Source organism: Python bivittatus, unplaced genomic scaffold (assembly GCF_059951505.1).
Source record: "Python bivittatus isolate LINGU-HERP-01145 unplaced genomic scaffold, Pbiv_v1 ctg000430_np1212, whole genome shotgun sequence".
In the NCBI taxonomy this organism is placed as follows: domain Eukaryota; kingdom Metazoa; phylum Chordata; class Lepidosauria; order Squamata; family Pythonidae; genus Python; species Python bivittatus.
The window spans coordinates 1129636-1150011 of NW_028277071.1; the positions used below are offsets into that span (position 1 = coordinate 1129636).

General features: G+C 42.9%; 2 protein-coding genes across 5 annotated transcripts; both read left to right on the forward strand.

Annotated features, from left to right (window-relative positions):
* The first annotated feature begins 307 nt into the window (after positions 1-307).
* LOC103061318 (olfactory receptor 4E1-like) lies at positions 308-10053 on the forward strand. 4 transcript variants are annotated; one of them, XM_088144071.1, is made up of 2 exons: positions 308-319; positions 9133-10053. In XM_088144071.1, exons 1-2 carry the CDS (start codon positions 308-310, stop codon positions 10051-10053), a joined length of 933 nt encoding a protein of 310 aa, XP_088000197.1. The 4 variants fall into 4 exon arrangements, with proteins under 4 accessions (XP_088000197.1, XP_088000196.1, XP_088000198.1 ...); XM_088144070.1 differs by lacking the exon at positions 308-319 and adding an exon at positions 7557-7572 and having other exon boundaries at positions 9128-10053; XM_088144072.1 differs by lacking the exon at positions 308-319 and adding an exon at positions 7873-7884.
* An 8334-nt stretch (positions 10054-18387) lies between these two features.
* LOC103061079 (olfactory receptor 4E1-like) lies at positions 18388-19332 on the forward strand. The gene has a single exon (XM_007443959.1). It carries the CDS (start codon positions 18388-18390, stop codon positions 19330-19332), a length of 945 nt encoding a protein of 314 aa, XP_007444021.1.
* The last annotated feature ends 1044 nt before the right edge of the window (positions 19333-20376 follow it).

Sequence of the window (20376 nt, forward strand, 5' to 3'; positions counted from 1 at the left end):
TACAGGGAGCCCGGAAAAGTTCCAGCCATCTTCTCTCATGAGCAAACCTATCAGTGTTGCATCAGTTGTTTTGAAGAGAATTGTGACCTTCTGGGAGGGTTGGCTAACAATACCAGCAGGGAGGTCTTCTTGTGCTCTTTAGAGATCTTCCTTCCATTCCACCTGAGGCACACTTGCCTTGTTGCATAGAAGTCCCTGATTTTCCAGAAGAAGAACCAATGCAAGTTATCAGCAGCCCAGCCCCACGCTATGGATCTGAACTCCCATTGCCACTGTCCCTTGCCACGAGCCATGCTGGAGGGGGCTGATGGGAGCTAAAGTCCAAAGTCTCTGCGTGGGACCAGGTTGCCTATTCTTGGAAGAGGAGTAAAATCTGTACACTTGGAGAGGTTAAAGGACTGTGCACCCCAATCTGCGCTTGCTAGTTCTGGTTTCATTGGTGGCTTCTGTTGAGTTTCCTAAAATGCTCAACTCTGAGACTTATGCCTCCAGTTAAAGATGTCCTCTATTGTGCATTTAAACACCCTAAGCTAATTTATGTCCATTATGTCAACCTAGTTTAATTATAGGGCATTCCCCATTGCTGAATTGATAGTCTCCACCCATGCTTGAGTTGATGGAACATTACCTGCCTGAGGGTTATCCACACTGCTGATTCCTCTTCTGCCTTGATTCCAAGTCACTGTCAGGCCCCCAGATTCCCTCCAAGAAAATGCATGATAAAGCCTAACTGAGCTTCCATACTTCAGATGTTATCAAAATAAGGAGGAAAATACTTTTTTTAGTACTGGTACATGTAAGAGTGACTTATGCCTTTCTCAAATAAGGGTTGGAGAAGAGATGAAAGTCATCATGAAGAACACCATGGGGACAGAGAGAAAAAAAGATGTTGTCAGGAGAGGTTTAAGCTGTGGTTAGATACAAATGAGGAAATGCCTTAAGGGCATTAAGCAAGGAAGCGTCTTAATACACCAGTGAAAGAAATAGTGAAAAGTTTCTGATGTAAGACCTGGATGAACAGCATCTGAGAGCAACCAGACTAAACTCCAAACTACACAGGAAGCTGATTAGTTCCAAGGTTGAGAAAGAGTGATCCACATAGGTGGAGCCATATGGAATTACAATCGGATGCTGTCCCAGATTGGTGTGGGATCCTGGTACCACCTGTAATGAACAGGGGAATCTTCTGAAGAGGATAGCAAAATTGTCCTCGCAGAGATTCATCACGGGCATCATGGTTTTCTCATTCACAGGAGACAGCATACTTAAAACAAGAATCCATCCAGGTTCCTGGAAATCTGATGACCGGTTCATGGACCAGTGAAGTTAGAGAAGCAGCAAAGATGAAGCATGAAGTCTTCTTCACTCCTGATGGATCACCTGGCATGACAGTTCTTAGGGGAAGAAGGAGAAGAAACATCTGCTGACTTTAATTGCCTTCTTTCTCTCCTAGGCTGGTCACCTTCCAACATCCATTCTTTTACCTGTCCCTTGTATCACTTGTGGTCTGGGAAAAGACCACTGCATTTTGCATTCTGATTTCTTCCATAGAGTTACTTTTCTGCTCCAAATCTCCTTCCTTTATTTCACATCTTGGAGAGAAAAAGATCTGAGATTTCTAGATTTTCTTTGCAGGCGAAAGCACAGTTTGCAATTGGGGAAGTTAAAAAAAGGAGTTATCATTCGAGTTAAACATGCCTGCATATACACACACAAACACCCCATATCTACTTTTGCTCTCTGTCCCACTATATTGCAGTAATGAATTTCTTCCATATTTGCAAACTGATTTAACTGCCAGAGAAAAGTTTGGGCGAGCCCTATGCCAGAACGCATTTGTTAAAACAGAAATACTCATGGATGATCTATTGCAGTTTTTCTCAACCTTGGCAATTTCAAGACTTCATCAGCAACTGTGGGGCCATTTTGGACCAAGCCATTTTTTCTGTCCTGCCACACCATCGCTTTGGACTAGCTACCCAAAGTGTGATGCTGGAAATATAATTGCCCAAACGGATGGATGAGGATTATGAATGGATGATGATGAATTAGCATTTAAGATTGAACTCAGCACATGCTCTGTGTGACTCACTTCCATTTATATCCTGTCACCATAACAGAGGTATAAAAGATTCTGCAGACCAGATTGGCTTCCTTGCTGGCTGGGGAATTCTGGGAGTTGAAGTCCATACATCTTAAAGTTGCCAAGGTTGAGAAGCACTGCTCTACATCAAACTGTTTGTCCTTCTCCCCAAATGACTCCCCCTCCCCAGGATCAAAATTCATCCTCCACTAACATCAACCCTTTATTGATTTATTTATGCCCAGCATCAAACTCCTAGACAGGCTTGCCACCTACACAAATCCACAACCAGGTGTACAAAAACCCCCAAGAGATCTCCACGGAAGTTCTGTTTGCCACCCCAAGTTTCCACCACCCTGGCGAGATTGCAGGCGAGCGGTAATCTGTTTCTTTTCTTTTAATTTCATTTTTGAACTGATGCCACCTTGCTTCCTGCCACTGTGTCTTTCAAAGCGCAGAAGTACACCCCAGCATCCTTCAGCCGTGCTTTGTCTCTTGTAAGTCTGCTTGAGTGGGATTCTCGGTCCACAACCATTGTAAATCCACTGGGAAGAACAGATCTTCCATCATAGCTGGAGCCCAGAAATTCCAGGAGGCTGCCAATTTGCTTATACCAATGCATAATGTCAGCGCTAGTGAGGTTTTGAGCACAGTTTATGACAATCTTATCCTTCTCCATGAGGATCAGTTGCTTAGGTTGGAACCCTTGGCTGGAGACCAGATGGGGGAACACTGCAGGAAAAGAGAAAATCAGTATTTTAAATTCTTCAGCATCATCACCATCAGCTTCTGAGAATTTGTGAAGAGCATACTACAAGATCTATTTCTGCACCACCACCACCCCATCAGAAAAACAATCCTGTGAAGTAAGTTGGGCTGAGAGTCAAAGACTGGCCCAAAGTCACCCAGTGGCTGAGTTTGGACCTGAGTCCAAGCCTAGCAGATGTTGGCCCACCCCATTCCAAAGTTAGCTGACCAAAGAGGAAGAGGAGGCTACAGGACATCCTTGTGGAGAAAGAAGCTTCTCTGAAATGAGGAGGCTGCACAGTCACACCTAACTCTGAAAGGGATCCTCCATTTGAACAGCGCTACAAGAGAAGCAATGGGAGGAGAAGTTCAGATGGGTCTCTCTCCACCACCACCCCTCGTCACCAACTGGAGGTAGTTTTCTCACGGGTCCTGATTTCCTCTGAAGCTGAAAAATCAAAATAATACCAAGCATTCTTGCGTGTCTTTTGGAACTGGCATATAGCATACCTTTATCAGAATTCAAGGGGCAGGGTGGGTAATTTTAATTAAAGAGAAAGTCTCCATCAATTGCACTTGACTGCTAGTGACTTCACAGATGCATTCTTGACAGCAGTAAATAAGTGTTTTGTCACTGCTTCCTTTTGGATTTATTTTTTTTAAATTCCCAATCTAGCCTAAAGTTCTGGGGATCTCCTAGTGGTCTCCTATCCACAAAGTAACCAGGTCTAACCCTACTTGTCTTTTTAAGGTTAGCCAGATCAGTTAAATAATGGTTGAATTAAGTTGATTGTTTAGCTTGTGTTTTAATTGTGTATGCCACCCAGAGTCACATGCAAGTGAGGTGGGTGGCTATATTAATTTGATAGATAGATGATTGATTGATTGATTGATTGATTGATTGATTGATAATGATAGATTAGATAGAGAGATGATAGAAGAGATAGATAGATGATAGGGAGGGAGGGAGGGAAAGAGAGAGAGATGATAGATAGATAGATAGATAGATAGATAGATAGATAGATAGATAGATAGATAGATAGATAGATAGCCCCTCTCAAGTTCTACTTACCTTGCTTTTGTTCTTTTTTTTTTTCCCCTGTTCCCTTCCAAACAAAGCCATGGGACTCCAGCCATCCTTCATTTTTATTTTCCAAGGAGGCCTCCAGGATCTTTTCTTGTGGACTTCCACCAATGTCAGATGTCTTTGCTTTCTGTTGGGGGCTTCTTTAAGAAGTTTCAAGTCTGGCACGCAGGCACCGTACACATACTTCTACATCATTAAACATAAAATAAAGTTTGATCAGTGGCCTTGGTTTGCACAACACCCTTGCTAGGGGTTCATGGAACTATGATTGCTTTGCATGTTATAGGAACCATCAACAAACAGCAGAAGCCAGATCCACAAGCCGCACAGAACGAAACTGGTGTGTCGTTGTGTCTTGCAAATTTGCTGTTAGTTCACTTGTTTCTCCCCCCTTCCTCCTCCTCCTTCCCGCTTCCCCACACTTGAAACTTTTCCTGCGATCCACTCCTGTCCTCTAGTGGTGAGCTGAGACATTTCTCAACATGATCTAAAACTATGATCTTGGTAGAAAACTCAGGTTCTGCCTTGAGATCGTGACATTCCCCTATCACAAAAAAGAACAAGTATCACCGTCACTGGGTGGAAACTCCAGGTTTGGTAGAAGTACACCAGGGAGAGACCTCCAGAACATCCTAGGGAGGCTGGGCCATGCTTGGTATGGAACATTGACCACATTTTGATGAGCAAGAGAGAAGATCCAGCCACAGCAGAGGACAGGGAAGTAATTGGAAGAGCGCCTGGGGGTTGTATTCATTCAACACAATGGCTGGGTGTTTCCAATGCACTCAACTAGAGCTAAAATATTTCGTGGTCCAACGCATTGTGGGAACTCAGACATTACATTTTTCCCCACTTGTGAGTAAGCACGATTCCAATATGCCTTTTTTTTTTTCCTATTGCATCCATAGGACATTTTCTTCAATCTCATCCCCAATTCATGAGTGAAATAAACGGAGGGCACTCTTAGCTGTACCAGAGTTGTTACTGACTGATTGATTGATTGACTGATTGATCGCTAGATTGATTGAATTTGTACTCTTAGCAGCCTCACTGTGGTGTCTCTCAAGTCTACATACAGGTCTACAGGGCAAAATATTGACGATACACAAAAGTAAATAATGAAAATACCAATACCATTATCAAATAAATAACAATATAATACAGTAACAGTGTACAACAAAAACAGTGAAGTGATCAACCAGTGGTGAACAGGCGTTCCCTGAACGTCCCCAAATAATTGAATAAAACAAGCTTAAAATGAACCCAGAAATGGTCAGCTCCTGTGTGGACCCTAGATGGGGTCACACTCCCCCTACTTGGATTCACAGCTGCTTGATGAACCAGTTTAGGGACTCTATGCCAGAGTGCCCTTGCCCAGTTTTGCCTGGGGTATCAATTGGGGCCCTATTTGGAGGAGGTTGCCCAGTTGCCCAGTGACAGTGTCTTATGCCCTCATCATCTTGTGGCTGGATTACTAAAAGACACATTACACAGGGCTAACTCTGACAACTGCCCTTGGTGCAGAATGCAGTAGCCAGGATGCTGGTGGGCAAAACCGCTTCTGCAAATCTGCAATGGCTACTGAGAAGTTTCCAAATAAAAGTCAAGTGCTGGTTTTAACTATAAAGTCCAACATGGCTTGGCGCCTCATGTCAGCCTTGCGAGGTAGTCCAGACAAGAAGCACGCCTGGAAGTGCTGGCTCTACTTTACTGTATTGTAAAGTTACGTTAACAGAATCTTGCAAGTCAGAAAGTGCATCTCTCCCCCCTGGCCTTTACAGTCCAAGAGACGATTGAGGGTCCCTTCTGAGAGGTCTGCCATGCCCACATTCCTTCTGTGGGCTCAGCTGCCCCTTGTCTGACCATTGTCTAGTCTGTGGCTCTTCCTCCTGTCTCCCAAGGTCATTCCCACAGACCATTACACCCAGTTACCTTCAGGAGTATATCCTTCAAAGTGAATCTGCCTGTCCTGGATGCCCCAGATCCCCCCCCCCCACCCATTGCCTTTGAGAGGTGTTTAAGATGGGAGTCCAGCAGCAGGTCTTCTCAGGCTTGTCCATCATTATGGAACAGCCTCCCCTCAGAAATTGTGGCTACCCTACAATTTTTTTCCTCTAGGAAGGCAGTGAAATCAGATCTGTGGGGGCTCAATGATTTATTTTTGCTCCCTTTTTAGACTGGACACTGGAGTTTGTTCTTGGTTTTATTTCTGCTGATTTTAATTGCTTTTTCATTGTTCCCGGGTAAAAGTTTTTAGAGTTTTAGGTTCATTTTAATTCTTTTCATGTTTTGACTGTGAAGGACCTGGACTTAGAACACGGAAGGAAAAAACCTGATGTGACAGATAGCTAGAGAGATAAACTGACCGACAGTTTGGCCATCAGATATTACATGGACTCGGCTGTTGTCTTTTGTTAATCTGGGTTTTAGGTTTTGCATATTGGGCAATCCCCTCTAGTGTGTGTAGGACTGGCCAGAGCAGCATGGAGGATAAAGCAGAGGGTCAGACAAATGGGGGGACTACGATTCCCAGAGTTCCCAGCTAGCAGAACATTTTGAGGGTGATGGATCCAAAAAACTTGAAAAACACAACATTTGTTCTCTGGCTGGGGAGTGCAGTAGCACCAGACCAATTCACTAAGCCAGCTGGACCACCCAGTGGCAGAACAAAACCAGATGTTTTGCTCACTTTGCAGACACTCCTGTTCACTTCACCCTCAGCTGTCAAAGGAAGAAGCATGATGCCATTTGCACTAAAGCTGAAAATGTCTTGGAAAGGTTTGTGCACCATCTAACTATTCCCCCCGTGACTTGACGTCATGAGTTGTAGTCTCTACAGGGTCAGCAAGTGGCTGGAGCAAAACAGCATAAGAACCGTTTGCCTTAATGCAAAGAAGAGAGAGCGGGTTATATATTGGAAGAGAAAAAACTACCACATTTGGATGGGGTTAGTAAACTTCTTTGGAGCTGAAACAGGTGAAGAAGGGAACTGCCTGGCAGACTCATGCAAAATTGTAAGTTTTCTTTTTCTGTCATTACCTGAAAAGAGGAAAAAGTGCCAAGGGTTTTGCCTTCTTTTTAGCAGAAATGCATATTGCAAAGGGATTGAAATAGGGATCTCTGTGTGTCTCCTTGTGTTACTGTGCAGGGTAGGAGATACAATGACAGATGCTGAATTCGAAAATAAATGCATGTGCTCATTATAAGGATCGTAATAATAAATGAACAGTCAACTATCTCTTAAGGACCTAATCCAAACCTGTTAAATTTTGCCTATTGAGTTTCTTTTGATTTTGCATTCTGAGTATTTGTGTCTGCAAGAGGACCCCAAGGATTTTTAGGTCAAATCCCATTTCTTCCTTTTATGGCAGCCCCCAAAATTGGATAGCTAGATGAAGAGGGAGGGAAGAAGTTGGTCAATGCCACCATTAAATCAAGCAGAAAATCAAACATTAGTTAAAGCATTCTCTTTCCACGTTCCACGCATCAGTCAGGAACAATCCAGTTCCTGCTCTGAAGCTTACCGTCCAAAAGGAAGAAAATGATGCAAAATGAGGAAGAAAAAAGATTTCTGTTCTCACCGTAGCGAGGTGGAATTAAAGGAGTTAGTGCTGGTGCTGTGATGACTGTGCGCTGTTAATGAACACTGAGGGGGGCAGGCAGCTAAGTGAAACAACTTCATTATTTTTGCTTTAGACTCTTTTAGGGTCTTCTTTATTCTTTCACCTTCCCTGAACAAGGGGTTGTTCTGTGGTGGAAGGAAAAGGGAGATCACTCATTTCTAGGATCGTGGGGAGTAGGGGGAATCACTAGAGAAATGCATGAGTTCTCTTGACGTTGTTGGTGTTTTCCATCAGGAAATCTGCAGACAGAGAGAGAGAGAGAGAGAGAGAGAGAGAGAGAGAGAACAGGTAGGAGAGGTTAATTTTTAAAGCCTCCTTTCTCATTCTGAATGATGGGACTTGAAGTCCAACATGTGGAGGACACCACGTTGCAAAAGAATGCCTCCAAGCAATATCAGTGGTGCATTACCAGCGTTTTGCTTCTTGCCAAAATAAGAGAGAGAGAATTTTAACGAATTCGTTATCTTAATTAACTAATTCATGAATTTTTAAAAACCTTTTTAATAAAACAAAACCAAAACCCTCGCCAACTTTTTCAGAAGTCAGGTTTTCCGCTTTCTCCTATCACTACCTTTCAACTGCCAACTTCAGTGTTGCCAATCCACACTTAATTGCTAGGCTTGAAGAAGTACAACAGAACATCTAGCTTTTGCCTTCAAAGAAAAGAAGGCATTCATTTATCCCAGGGATGCAGTTCTTCTCCAAAACACAACAGATAGAGTCTTCATGATGCTGCCAATGTGTCATTTTGGGGGGGGGGGGAGGGTGCAGCTATTTCATTGAAGGAGCATTGGGAAGAATGCAGGAAGCAACAAAATTAAGCAAAGTATACTGATTGTTTAGATCTGCAAGTCCAGCCTTGGGGCTGTTTCATTTCTAGAATGGCACACCCATTCTGAGTGCCCAGAACTAGACAGGTGATAGATTCTGACTGAATGCTTCTAAATTAAAAGAAACTTCCTGTCTGATAATGGAACCAATGACCCAGAAAGATGCAGGACCCTCCTTAGCTGGGTATAACTAAGCAGCCATTTATCAGGGATGCTTCAATTTGGATTTTTGCACTGAATAGAAGGTTCAACTTGATGGTCTAAATGGCCCCTTGCCATTCTAGGATTCTATCATCGGTAGGTTACTAAAACCTGGGGAAGAGTTGGGCCAAGGATTATTTTTGGGAGGAGGATTAGGAAATTCAGTGGGAGAGAGCAGGTCTGTGGATGGCTATTGGCTATGATAACTACTGTACAAGGAACGCATTCAAGGACATTCAACTGCTGAATGCCAGTTCCTCAGGCAACCAGACCAAGAGGATTTTGGTCATCAACTTTTGCTGGTGGGTTCCCCAGAGATATCTGCTTAGCCACTGGGGGAAGGGAAAAGCTGGACTCGATAGAGCTCACTGTCTTGATAGGGCAGGTCCTGCATGCTATTTTTATGATGTGAAGCCTGTACATCTGTGGGTGTGCTGTCTTCATTTTTTTCAGTATAAGGCTGAAGGCTCTTAGGCAAAAATAATACAAGGTATTATTGCTCTTTTCTTCAGAACAGAAATGGGTGAAAAGATTACTTCAAACTGGACCACCCCAGCACAGAACTGGACCTCAGTGACTGAATTCATACTGATTGGCCTTTCCAACAATCCTGAGACTCAGAAGGTTCTATTTGCAATCTTCTTGATGATCTACCTACTGATCTTGTCTGGGAACATACTCATCATGATCACCATTGTGCTGGACCAAGGCCTCCACACCCCCATGTACTTCTTCTTGAGCAACCTCTCTTTCATTGATATCTGCCACTCCACTGTCACGGTGCCCAAGATGCTGGCTGATTTCCTGTCAGCTGAGAAGACCATCTCATTTGGAGGCTGTGTAGCTCAGATGTTTTTCCTTCACCTCTTTGCCTGCACTGAGATCTTTCTCCTCACCATCATGGCCTACGATCGCTATGTAGCCATTTGCAACCCAATGCACTATCTCAGTATCATGAGCCATAAGGTCTGCCTGCTCTTGGCAGGCACAATCTGGCTTGGTGGTACCATCCATTCCCTTGCTTTGACTGGCATGACAATCAGACTCCCCTACTGTGGCCCTAAGATGGTGGACAACTTCTTCTGTGATGTTCCCCCAGTCATCAAGCTTGCCTGTACTGACACATATGTCATTGAGATCCTGATTGTCTCCAACTCAGGCCTGATCTCTGTGGTCTGCTTTGTGGTGCTGGTGGCCTCCTATGGCGTCATCTTGGTCTCCCTCCGTACCCGTCTGGTTGCAGGACAGCGCAAGGCACTCTCCACCTGTGCAGCACATTTGACAGTGGTGACTCTCTTCCTGGGACACTGCATCTTCATTTATTCTCGTCCTTCCACAAGTTTGGCAGAGGACAAGGTGGTCTCAGTCTTCTTCACCGCAGTAACGCCATTGCTCAACCCCATTATTTATACCTTGAGGAACGAAGATATGAAACGGGCCATGAATAAATTGCTTGGCCGGAAGGTAGACACAGAGAAGTGAGAACTTAGCCATAATATGAGAAACTGCTCAGCAAAGATATCCAACAAAATGCAAGTGGCGTGGCCCCAAAGAGGGGACCATCAATAGACCAAGCATAGGGCCTCCATGGATCTCCCATCTGTTCTGAGATCATCATGCAGAGGCAGAATTTGGGACCTCAAACACAATCTGGCCACTCAGAACGGGATGCAGAACGGCTTTACTCCTTCCCCCTGTGCCATGTACACTTCGTAGCTTCAGGCAGCTTGGTGCCTAAATTCCATGAAGATTGGTAGTTTGATTAAATTAAATGTTTTGGAAATAATCCAAAGTTTGGCACTATTCCTTCCCTTCCCTTCCCTTCCCTTCCCTTCCCTTCCCTTCCCTTCCCTTCCCTTCCCTTCCCTTCCCTTCCCTTCCCTTCCCTTCCCTTCCCTTCCCTTCCCTTCCCTTCCTGCTTCTTTTTGTTAATAATAAAAACAATTAGTCAATGGATTTCTCCCATATGTCAAACTTTTCTTTACTCTAGTGTCATCTTATATTCTGACCCCTGTGGTTTTATACTGCAATATATATACATACGTTGATGGCTGAGCCTGGGAACAACAGAGACTTGGAAATGCAGCATGGGTCCAGGTTGCCCGAGGGACCGTCTCATCCCCATCACATCAAGCTGTCCCACCCAGTCAGGCAGAGAGGGCATGTTGGGGACCCCATCAGAGAGAATGTCGGCTGGCAGGGCCCAGGAGGAGACCCTTCTCTGCCGTTGCCCCCGCCCTTTGGAATATTCTCCCCTCAGAGGTATGGTGGGCCCCTACCTCCCGGCTTTCTGGAAAGGATTAAAGACCTGGCTCTGCCAGCTTGCTTGGGGCGATAGGAGCTCTAATCGTCCCCGGGGGTGGTTAGCGCCCTGATGATGCTCCCTTGAATTATTCGCCAACTCTCCAAATTTCTTGGAAGCTATTTATTTTTTAGGATTTTTTTTTATATTGTATTTTAATGAATTCTATCTCTGCTGTAAACCGCCCAGGGTTGTTTCAATGAGATGGGCAGTGACAAATTTAATAAATAAATAAATAAAACGATGGCTTCAGTCTTTGGTCTCCAAGGTACTTTGACCTACAATGGGTATGTGCATACTATATATAAAAGCCTTCCCCTGTGCAACCCTGTGTGCCTCTGCTGGATGAGCAAAGAAGACCTCAGTATGTGCTCCAGCTAGACTTCCATAAGCCCCACCTTTTCCTTGCTCAGGGCCATCCCCACCAAGAATCCTGCATGAAGGATCCCTGGGTGGAGAAGTATTAGAGGCCATGTCTCCTATTCTGGTTGACCTGCACACCGTTGTCCTATGAAAAGATCCTAGTGACTTCTTGGATGATCAAACTTGGGGGAGGGGGGTATTATCACTATTATTCTGTTGATATTACTTGGGAGGATTTTTTTTCTTCTTGGAAAAGATCTACAATTAATTGTAATCAATAAAAAAAAGTCAGGTCTCCACATTAAGCTCAGCTCTGGATGATGTCAAAGATTCCCCCCATGCAGCTTTCTTGGCAACAGTGCGCTTCAATTTTTGTGTTTTGTTTTTGGACTTTCCAGCCTAGCTTACAGTATATCCTTTGGATATTCTAGTGGGGCTGTATTCACGCAGTTGTCCAGGGTGACTCTGCTCAGCTTCTAAGAACAACCAAGGGAAAATGGTAAGAAGTAAATCCAGTTTCATCCTTCTCTGTGCCTCCATTTGTTGGCCTAGGATGCTGACGGGGGCTTGCAAGGGCAGGGGGCCACAGGGGGGTGTCTCAATCCCTTTGAATACGCGTGTGTTTAATGGGACGAGTTCATCCTTTCACTTGCTTTCCACTGTACCTTAATCAAGAACAGAGAAGGTCTCCTCCTTCACGGCCTGGGCGGATTAGCTCTTTGTGCGAGTTCACTTCGGTGCCACTTCATACTGCAGATAGGAGCTCTGTAGCACATGTTCTTCCATGCCAAATCAGTAACCCTATGAAGAAAGTATAAAGCTGGCACCTCAAGGAAAAAAGTTCAACCAGAACCCTTGACCCTGACATGCTAGTTTTCTAGGGGAGGGGTTCCCTGGAAAGAGCACTCAGTTGCAACTACATTTCTTTGGGATCTTGGCCAGCTGCAGGTTGGCCACAGAGGGCAAAATCAAACCAGAAGCAATGTTTCAAGCTATGGTTTTAGAGTGAAAGGTCCAATGTGAAGACTCAGTTGAGTCAAGCTCAGGTTCTGGTGACTTCCATGTCTACATCCTTGTAGTTTAACATTGTGGAAATACTTTGCCATTGCCCTCTTCCAAGATTTTTTTTTTAGTTTCCAGTCTAACTTATAAACCTGTCATCTCCTGGTGGTCTCCCGCCCAAGCACTAAACAATCTTTTTATTTTGTTTTGTTTTGAGTTCTGTTCCTTATTGCCACCTGGTGGGGCTCTACTCAGCTGAAACCTCCTCACCGTAATATATGAGTAATAATCATGATAAATAGTATAATAAGGAGCCTAATAAGCAATATTAGGCACAACAGAAATCAAAGGTTTTCCATTGCCTCTGCCTCAGTCCCCCCACATCTTCATCGATAGTAGCAAATAAAGAAATATTCAATGGGAAACAGCTTGAAGGGAAGAGGTTAGAAATAACCTCACTTGGTCTGTGATCTCAGTTCAACTCAGAGGACTTGGCAAATGGGAGGTCTTTTTTTAAATGTTGGGAAATTCTTACATTTGGCTCTTGGTAAGACCAATAAGGCTGAGAAGGAGAAATTTCCAAGGTCAACATGACTGTGCCTTTAGTCTCCTCATAGTCATCACCAGCAAGCTGCCTCTGAGATTCCCGTAATCAGAGAACAAGGAAGGCTTCCATAGATGTTTTTCTCCAATCTTCAATATTTAGAGGTGTACTACCTCTAATCATGGAGGTTTCACCTAGCTATCATAGCTAACGGGTGTCCTGAACATCTCCTCTGTTTCATCTCTAGGAAATGGTCTAACACCCGTTTTAAGTGAAATAGCTGTTCCTGTTCATTCTCAGATCTCTTTAAAAAAAAAAAAACTTTATTACATTTCAACGTAAAAAAATTAAGAAATTAAGAAGAGAATAGAAAAAGAGGAAAGAGATACAAAAAAAGAAAAAGTAGGAAGGAAAAATAGAGAACTTCCGACTTTCTTTGGTACAGGCATAGACATATAACATATTCACCTCTTACTCTAATGTTTAAAATAATACAAAATGAATCTATATCAATAGAAGATATAAGAAAAACGAATGCAAAGTATTTCTATCTGTGTATACTCAGATTTCAGCCTTTGATGTTAATCAGAATCAGATGGGATGGGGGTTAGATTTTTGTAAATAGAAGTGTCCAGACCAGGTTGTTCCGGCTGACCTTGGCTGATGTCAAAAATAGCTAATCAGGGTTGGACTTGGTTAGTATTTGGATGGAAGATCACCAGGAATTCCCAGGGCTGTAACCTAGACTAGGAACTCAAAATGCCACCACCAAACTATTTTCATACTGTTGTTCAGAAAACTATAGAGATCTCTTCATGAAGTTAGCAGGAGTCCTTGCCTTGAAAGAAGCTTCACCCTTTTTCAAGGCTACAGATAAGCAACACGGGGTCTTCCAGATATTCTGGATGACAGAATTCCATAAATTCCAGGCTCTATTGCCAAAAGTGATAGATTATGGGTGCTGTAGTCCAAAACATGTGGAGACACTTTTCTGCCAAACTCTGCTGTAATGTTTTGGGTATTCGTGTGCTGCTCTCCCTCTGCACAACACCAAGAATCCAACTCTTCAAAGCCTAAGAGGGCTTGTTAAACAATTCCAAGATTAACTTTGCAGTTTCCAGAACTTTGGGCTGCTTGCTCAACTTCCCTAGTGACCTAATTGCTGTTGCTTCTGAATTTAATCCTCCAACCATTATGCTTCTCTTTGACTTCCCAGTAACTGTTAGGAATTCTTACTGATTTACAATTATATTAAGGAGCAAGGGTCTTCCAGAGGAAGGAGGATGGAAGGATGGAGCAAAATGCATCTGATCTCTGTTCATCATTCCACTTTTTTGGGAGGTGCATTTTAACAACAGATGCTGAGTGATTTTCCAGAATCCAAAGTAGTGAAAAGGATCATATTAGATTGCTTCCATGCTGGAATTTTTCAATGCAAAAAGACCATCTCATTGCCCATTTTATTTTGAGTTATGAAGAATCAATTTGACAACTTAAGCAGATATCATTTACTTCCAAAGGAAGAATTAAACTGCTAAAGGGGAAGTTTTTCTTATCATGACATCCTGGGAAGAATAACACAGTTTTGAAGACAGTACCTCCAGATCACTAATCTCTTTAAACTGAGCTCTGTGACTTCTCCTAAAATAGCTTTCTTTTGACACTGAACATTAGGAATTTATTCAGAAATGAAATTGTCCTGATTATTGCAAACACCAGCAAGATATGTAAGTAGTATTTTATTCTTTTTACTATAAAAGTTTGATTTGCAGATATCTTTCTTTTCAAAGATATTGTGGGCAGGGTGGGGGGGGGGGATATAAGGGAAAGAAACTGAAGTTCTAATTTTGTGAAAAGTTAGACTGTTGCACCAAACTAGAGTTAATTCTGAAAACAGTGCATGATTATTTATTGTCTATCCAGAACACTGCTGATGTTCTACGTTTGCACCACACAGCAGAAAAATAATTAATACTTTAGTGCCGTGAGATCCCTTTGCTGCAATTTAAACAAGTTCCTAGTCCATAGTATTGTAAAGACCACTTCCCAAATGTGTGAAATACATAAGGTGCCCTCTGACGAACAGCAGCGTTATAAATTCTGCAAGTGAAAAGTTCAGTATGCTAGATTTGCTGAAAAAAGACTTTGAGGCTTTTGTTCAAAAATATGCAGCCAGACCTACCACCTCTTTGCAGAAGCTCCAGCAAAGCAATACATTCCTGTCATGCGCTCTGATTAAGGGCAAGTCCTTAAAGTAAAACAATCTGACAAAAATTCAATATGCTGTGCGTCTAACAATACACTTCCAGTTTTTTAGCACAGACCTCAGAACAAACCATTTACATAATAACATTTGGTGTACACACACACACAGCACTTAGCACTAGTGATCTGCACAAAACTGTACACACATAATGCAAACTATCTTCCTTTTAGGCTACATGGAATTGGGGCTCTTTAGAGGAAGGAAGGAAGGAAGGAAGGAAGGAAGGAAGGAAGGAAGGAAGGAAGGAAGGAAGGAAGGAAGGAAGGAAGGAAGGAAGGAAGGAAGGAGAAATGTGATTGAGGTCAAGATGTATAAAGTCATGCATAACACTGATGAATTGTTTCCTCTCTCAAAGTGTTGAACTGGAGGTCTTCTCCTGAAGGACAATGCAGGGAGAATTGGAACAGATAAAATGAAATACTTTGTTCATGCAACGCATATTCAAATTGTATGATGTTATGCCCAGCGTTGTGGGGATAGCAACTAACTGGCTATTTTAAGAGGCCTGGACAGGTTCATGGAGGATCTTAATGGCTGCAAATATTGATGGCTTTATTCCTGAATCCTTGGCAGTAGGCCTTTAACATTGGTTGCTGGTCAGCAGCAGTGAGTTGGGCATCTTCCAGACCAAGCTGGTGAGCTTCCCCAATGCATCCAGTTCATCACTGGATGACCCAGAATGCTGGACTAGATGGGCCCTTGGCCTGATTGCTGCTCTGAAGTTGTAAATGTGGGAAGAAATAGAAAATAGGCGGTGTCTCTGCCTGCCCATGAAACGGTGACCTCACTGTTTCCTCAAAAGAACTACAACAAACAAAAAAACAACCTAATTGGCTCAATGCTGAGATAGAGATCTGAGTGGTCAGGAACCCAATAAAAGCAAGGTTCTGGATCATACAGAATTCCACATCTTCTTTCCACCAGGAAGCATCACAGATGGAAGGATTGCACCTTGCCATGCTTGCAAACGTTGAACCTCTGAACAGAGTAGGGAGCAAAGGTTGTTTCCTGGTTCTGGGAATGCTAGGAGTGTCCTTTCCAGAGCACTTAAAAACACACAAACAAACTATGATTGCCAGGTTATTTCATGAAGGAAGAAAAAGAATGAACCCCAACCCAATTCATCCCTAACCAGGTGAGGGACAGATTGTCATAGAGAAAATCTATCTATGTGGTTGCTAAGAGTCAACATTGATGGGATGGCAGATAATCAGTCAATCAACCCAATGCATTAGGGGCAGCCAACGTTGCACCCATATGTGCAACTTTCAGACTTCTCCAGAACTGTTGATCAGCATAGATGGGACCAAAAAAATCAAAGATGGAAAGAAAAGACAATAGTCCCAAATTAGAGCAGATGTTTCAACGGTGACATCAACAGCTGACAATCAGTCTCTGGAGACTCTGAATACATTGGTCAGAAATAACTAAACTTGGTATCTCTTGACTACCAAGCAAAAACTTTCTGTACAAAAATTACCCAGGTATTCTGGCATGTTCTGTATTTACTCTTTCACAATTATGCTGGGATTAATGGAGCTATTATATATTTTTAATATATATACACACACATGCCTACATCTGGTCTTGGACCGTTTTTTAAATTCTCTGGCATGCAGTTTGGGAGTTTTATACTGGGTGACGCTGTGAACATTCCCCAAATAGATAAATGCAAAGAGAGGGAGAGATCACGGTTAAAAGCCACTGATAAATTAAACCTCCATGAATCTGTTGAATCCCTGAAGGTATTAAACCCTCTATCCCTACCACACCAATCACAGAATCAGAGTGGGAGGGGAATCCTAGAGGTCACTTAGTCCAATCCTGTGCCTAATGCATGTTCCACTGTACAACTACAAAGGATAACCAATGGTCTGCTTAATTACCTCCAGCAACCAAGAGTTCATCATCTCTTGAGGGGGCTAGTTTCATTGTCAAACTGGGGCGAAGAGGAATTTTCTCCTAAAACATAGCTAACATTTGCTTCCCTGCCATTGCTATCCAGTCCTGTGTTCTGGAGTAACACAGAATAAATAACTGCTATATCTTCTATATGATGGATCAATGTTTCTCAACCTTGGCAACTTTAAGATGGGTGGACTTCAACTCCCAGCATGCTGGCTGGGGAATTCTGGGAATTGCAGTCCACCCATCTTTTTCTAAACCAGGCAACTTTAAGATGAACTGCAATAGATCATCCATGAATATTTTTGTTTTAACAAATGCATTCTGGCATAGGGCTCACCCAAGCTTTTCTCTGGCAGTTAAATCAATTTGCAAATATGGAAGAAATTCATTACTGCAATATAGTGGGACAGAGAGCAAAAGTAGATATGGAGTATATGTGTGTGTATATGCAGGCATGTTTAACTCAAACGATAACTCCTTTTTTTAACTCCCCCAATTGCAAACTGTGCTTTCACCTGCAAAGAAAATCTAGAAATCTCAGATCTTTTTCTCTCCAAGATGTGAAATAAAGGAAGGAGATTTGGAGCAGAAAAGTAACTCTATGGAAGTAATCAGTCAGTCCTCTGACAGTCCTGATATGTGCAGAATGTGTCTATTGTGGTTGTCAACTTTCACGCAGAGAAAATAATTGTGGAACAGTAGATAATGTCTAATGTGAAGTTCAGCTGTAATAATCTATCTGGACAGTAACTATTTGAAATTGCAGCAGCATTATTCTTGACAATCCACAATCATTACTGACTTTCCCTAAGAAGGATCTAAGAGATTATTCTCTGTTTTGTTCTTTGGCATTCTTTCTCTATTGTATGTATGTAATCTTCCAGATAACAAATTGATCTTTTAATTGGAATTTATGTGAAGCCAAGATGCAAAAAATATATCTAAAGATAGGACTGAATGTCACTCCTCTGCACAGACTGTAGATCATAAATCATGCCTCTGAGATTTGGGACCTTGATTTGGGATCTTGGGATCTTCAAAACTAGAATCTCCCCTCATGCCATGGCCCTAGTCCAAATCTGCTCTGTGAATCCATTTCAGATAACCTTGGGTTTTCTGATTGCCAGTCTCCTGTGTGACATGTAGCTTGGCCCTAACAAGTGGGTAGAAATGAAGTTCAGCTATTCAAACTAGCATGCCCATTTTTTTGTTAAAATCAACATGTTAGTTTGGAGACCTGAAGTCTGTCTAATAGTTCATTCAACTTTTTCAGAGATTCAGATATTCATCCAACCATTTTTTCCTTTCCAGACCTTCCCAACCTGTTTCCATCTACTTCCTGCTACACAAATACTGCCCATTGGGACAATTTCAGCCACCTACGCTCAAAATATTGTCCTTAATTCCTTGCTGCTTCCTCCACAGAAGACCATGGTACCAGAGAACACCACAGGGGTGACAGCATTCGTCTTTTCCGGACTCACCACCAACCACAACACTGAACTGGTACTTTTTGTTCTTTTCATTGCCATTTACACTTTGATCCTTGTTGGCAATATTCTTATTGTTATCACCATTGTCTATGACAATGAGCTGCACAGCCCCATGTATTTCTTCCTCAGCAACCTCTCCTTCATCGATGTCTGCCATTCCTCAGTGGTCATGCCCAAAATGCTAGTGGACTTCCTGACTGAGTCAAAAACCATCTCCTTCGGAGAATGCATTGCACAGATGTTCTTCCTGCACCTGTTTGCCTGCACAGAGATCTTCCTCCTTACCATCATGGCCTATGACCGCTACGCGGCTATATGTCATCCTCTGCATTACGCAAACATCATGAGCCGCCGGGTCTGCCTCACCTTGGCAGTGGCCATGTGGCTAGGGGGCCTTATACACTCCATTGCTCTGACAGCATTGACCCTCAGTGTGCCATACTGTGGGCCCAACTCCATTGATAACTTCTTCTGTGATGTCCCACTAGTCATTAAGCTAGCATGTGCTGACACCTATGTTTTTGAGATCCTCATTGTCTCCAATTCAGGGCTGATCTCAGTGGTTTGTTTTATTGTTCTGATCATTTCCTATGTGGTCATCCTGGTCTCCTTGAGGAACCGCTTCTCTGAAGGACGACGCAAGGCTCTGTCTACTTGTGCTGCTCACCTGACCGTCGTGACCTTCTTCTTGGGCCACTGTATCTTCATCTACCTCAGGCCGGCCAAGAGTTTGGCAGCAGACAAAGTTGTTTCCATCTTCTTTACAGCTGTCACACCCCTGCTCAACCCAGTCATCTATACGTTGCGTAATGAGGATATGCTAAATGCCCTGAATAAACTCCATAGTCGACAGGTCCATATGGAAGCCAAAAGAGGTCATTAAGAGGACTGAAATATTTCAAGGTGTGGGACAGTTTCAATAATTTGCTGATTGATAGAAACAGTGAAGTGCCTACCACAGGCAGGCAGGCAGGCAGGCAGGCAGAGTTCCTGTTTGATGTTATCTCCAAGATGAGATTTCAAAACTGGGCTTTGTATCCTTGTTACTCTTTAAATTGGGGTCAACAACCTTTTGCATGATAGTTTGAAAAATAAAGATAGTTGGGGGAAAAAAGAGAACAATAAAAGTTCAAATGGCTGACATCTCACAATAACACATTCGAGAGATCATGCATAACTTGCTTGTGAGGTTTCAACATTCAAGAACATTATTTAAAAAACAGGAGGTCACCAGTCACCAACTAATGGTGCTGCTAAGCCCTCAGAAAATGATAACTGCCCAAAAAGGGATTTATTTGTGGCCTTCTGATAGGTTCAAAGGCAGCAGCTGCTGATGGTAGAAAACAGATTTGACTTCATCCTTCACACCAGGGATGAAGCACTTCTGACATCTTCTAAAACAGGGGTTGGCAAACCACCATGTAAGCAGCCTATTTTCTCTGATTTTTTGCTAAAGTCACAGCATATCACCCCACCAAGCTGCTTTGGTCACCACCACTACCCCCAAAAAAGCTAAAGAGAGTCCAATTGCTTGGATTTAGCACTCGGATGCAGGACTGCTGAGAAATCCATCCTAGGACTTAGGCTAGAGGTTCCCAGTGTTCTCCCTTTCAAGACCATTGGGAAACTGAGCTCAGCTCAAAGGAAGGGTTACTCTTACCAAAGTAAGTGGCAGTAACGAGCCAAATTTGGTTGATCCCTCAAAAGCTAAGCAAGGTCTGAATGAATTAGTGCTTGAATGCGAGTTCACAGGAAATCCTAGGTCTTAGGCTAGCTTAGAAGGTAGAAGAAAAAAATTCCTAGACAGAGGCAATGACAAATCACTTTATTACTTCCATGAAGACAACATGGACATCAATGAAGCCATCAGGAGTTGAGTTTCATTCAGACAAGGTCTTGTTTATATAATTTATGGAGCCACTGGGAG

Excerpts from the sequence above, each read along its gene's own strand:
- LOC103061079 (XM_007443959.1), top strand. The coding sequence starts at position 18,388 with ATGGTACCAGAGAACACCACAGGGGTGACAGCATTCGTCTTTTCCGGA.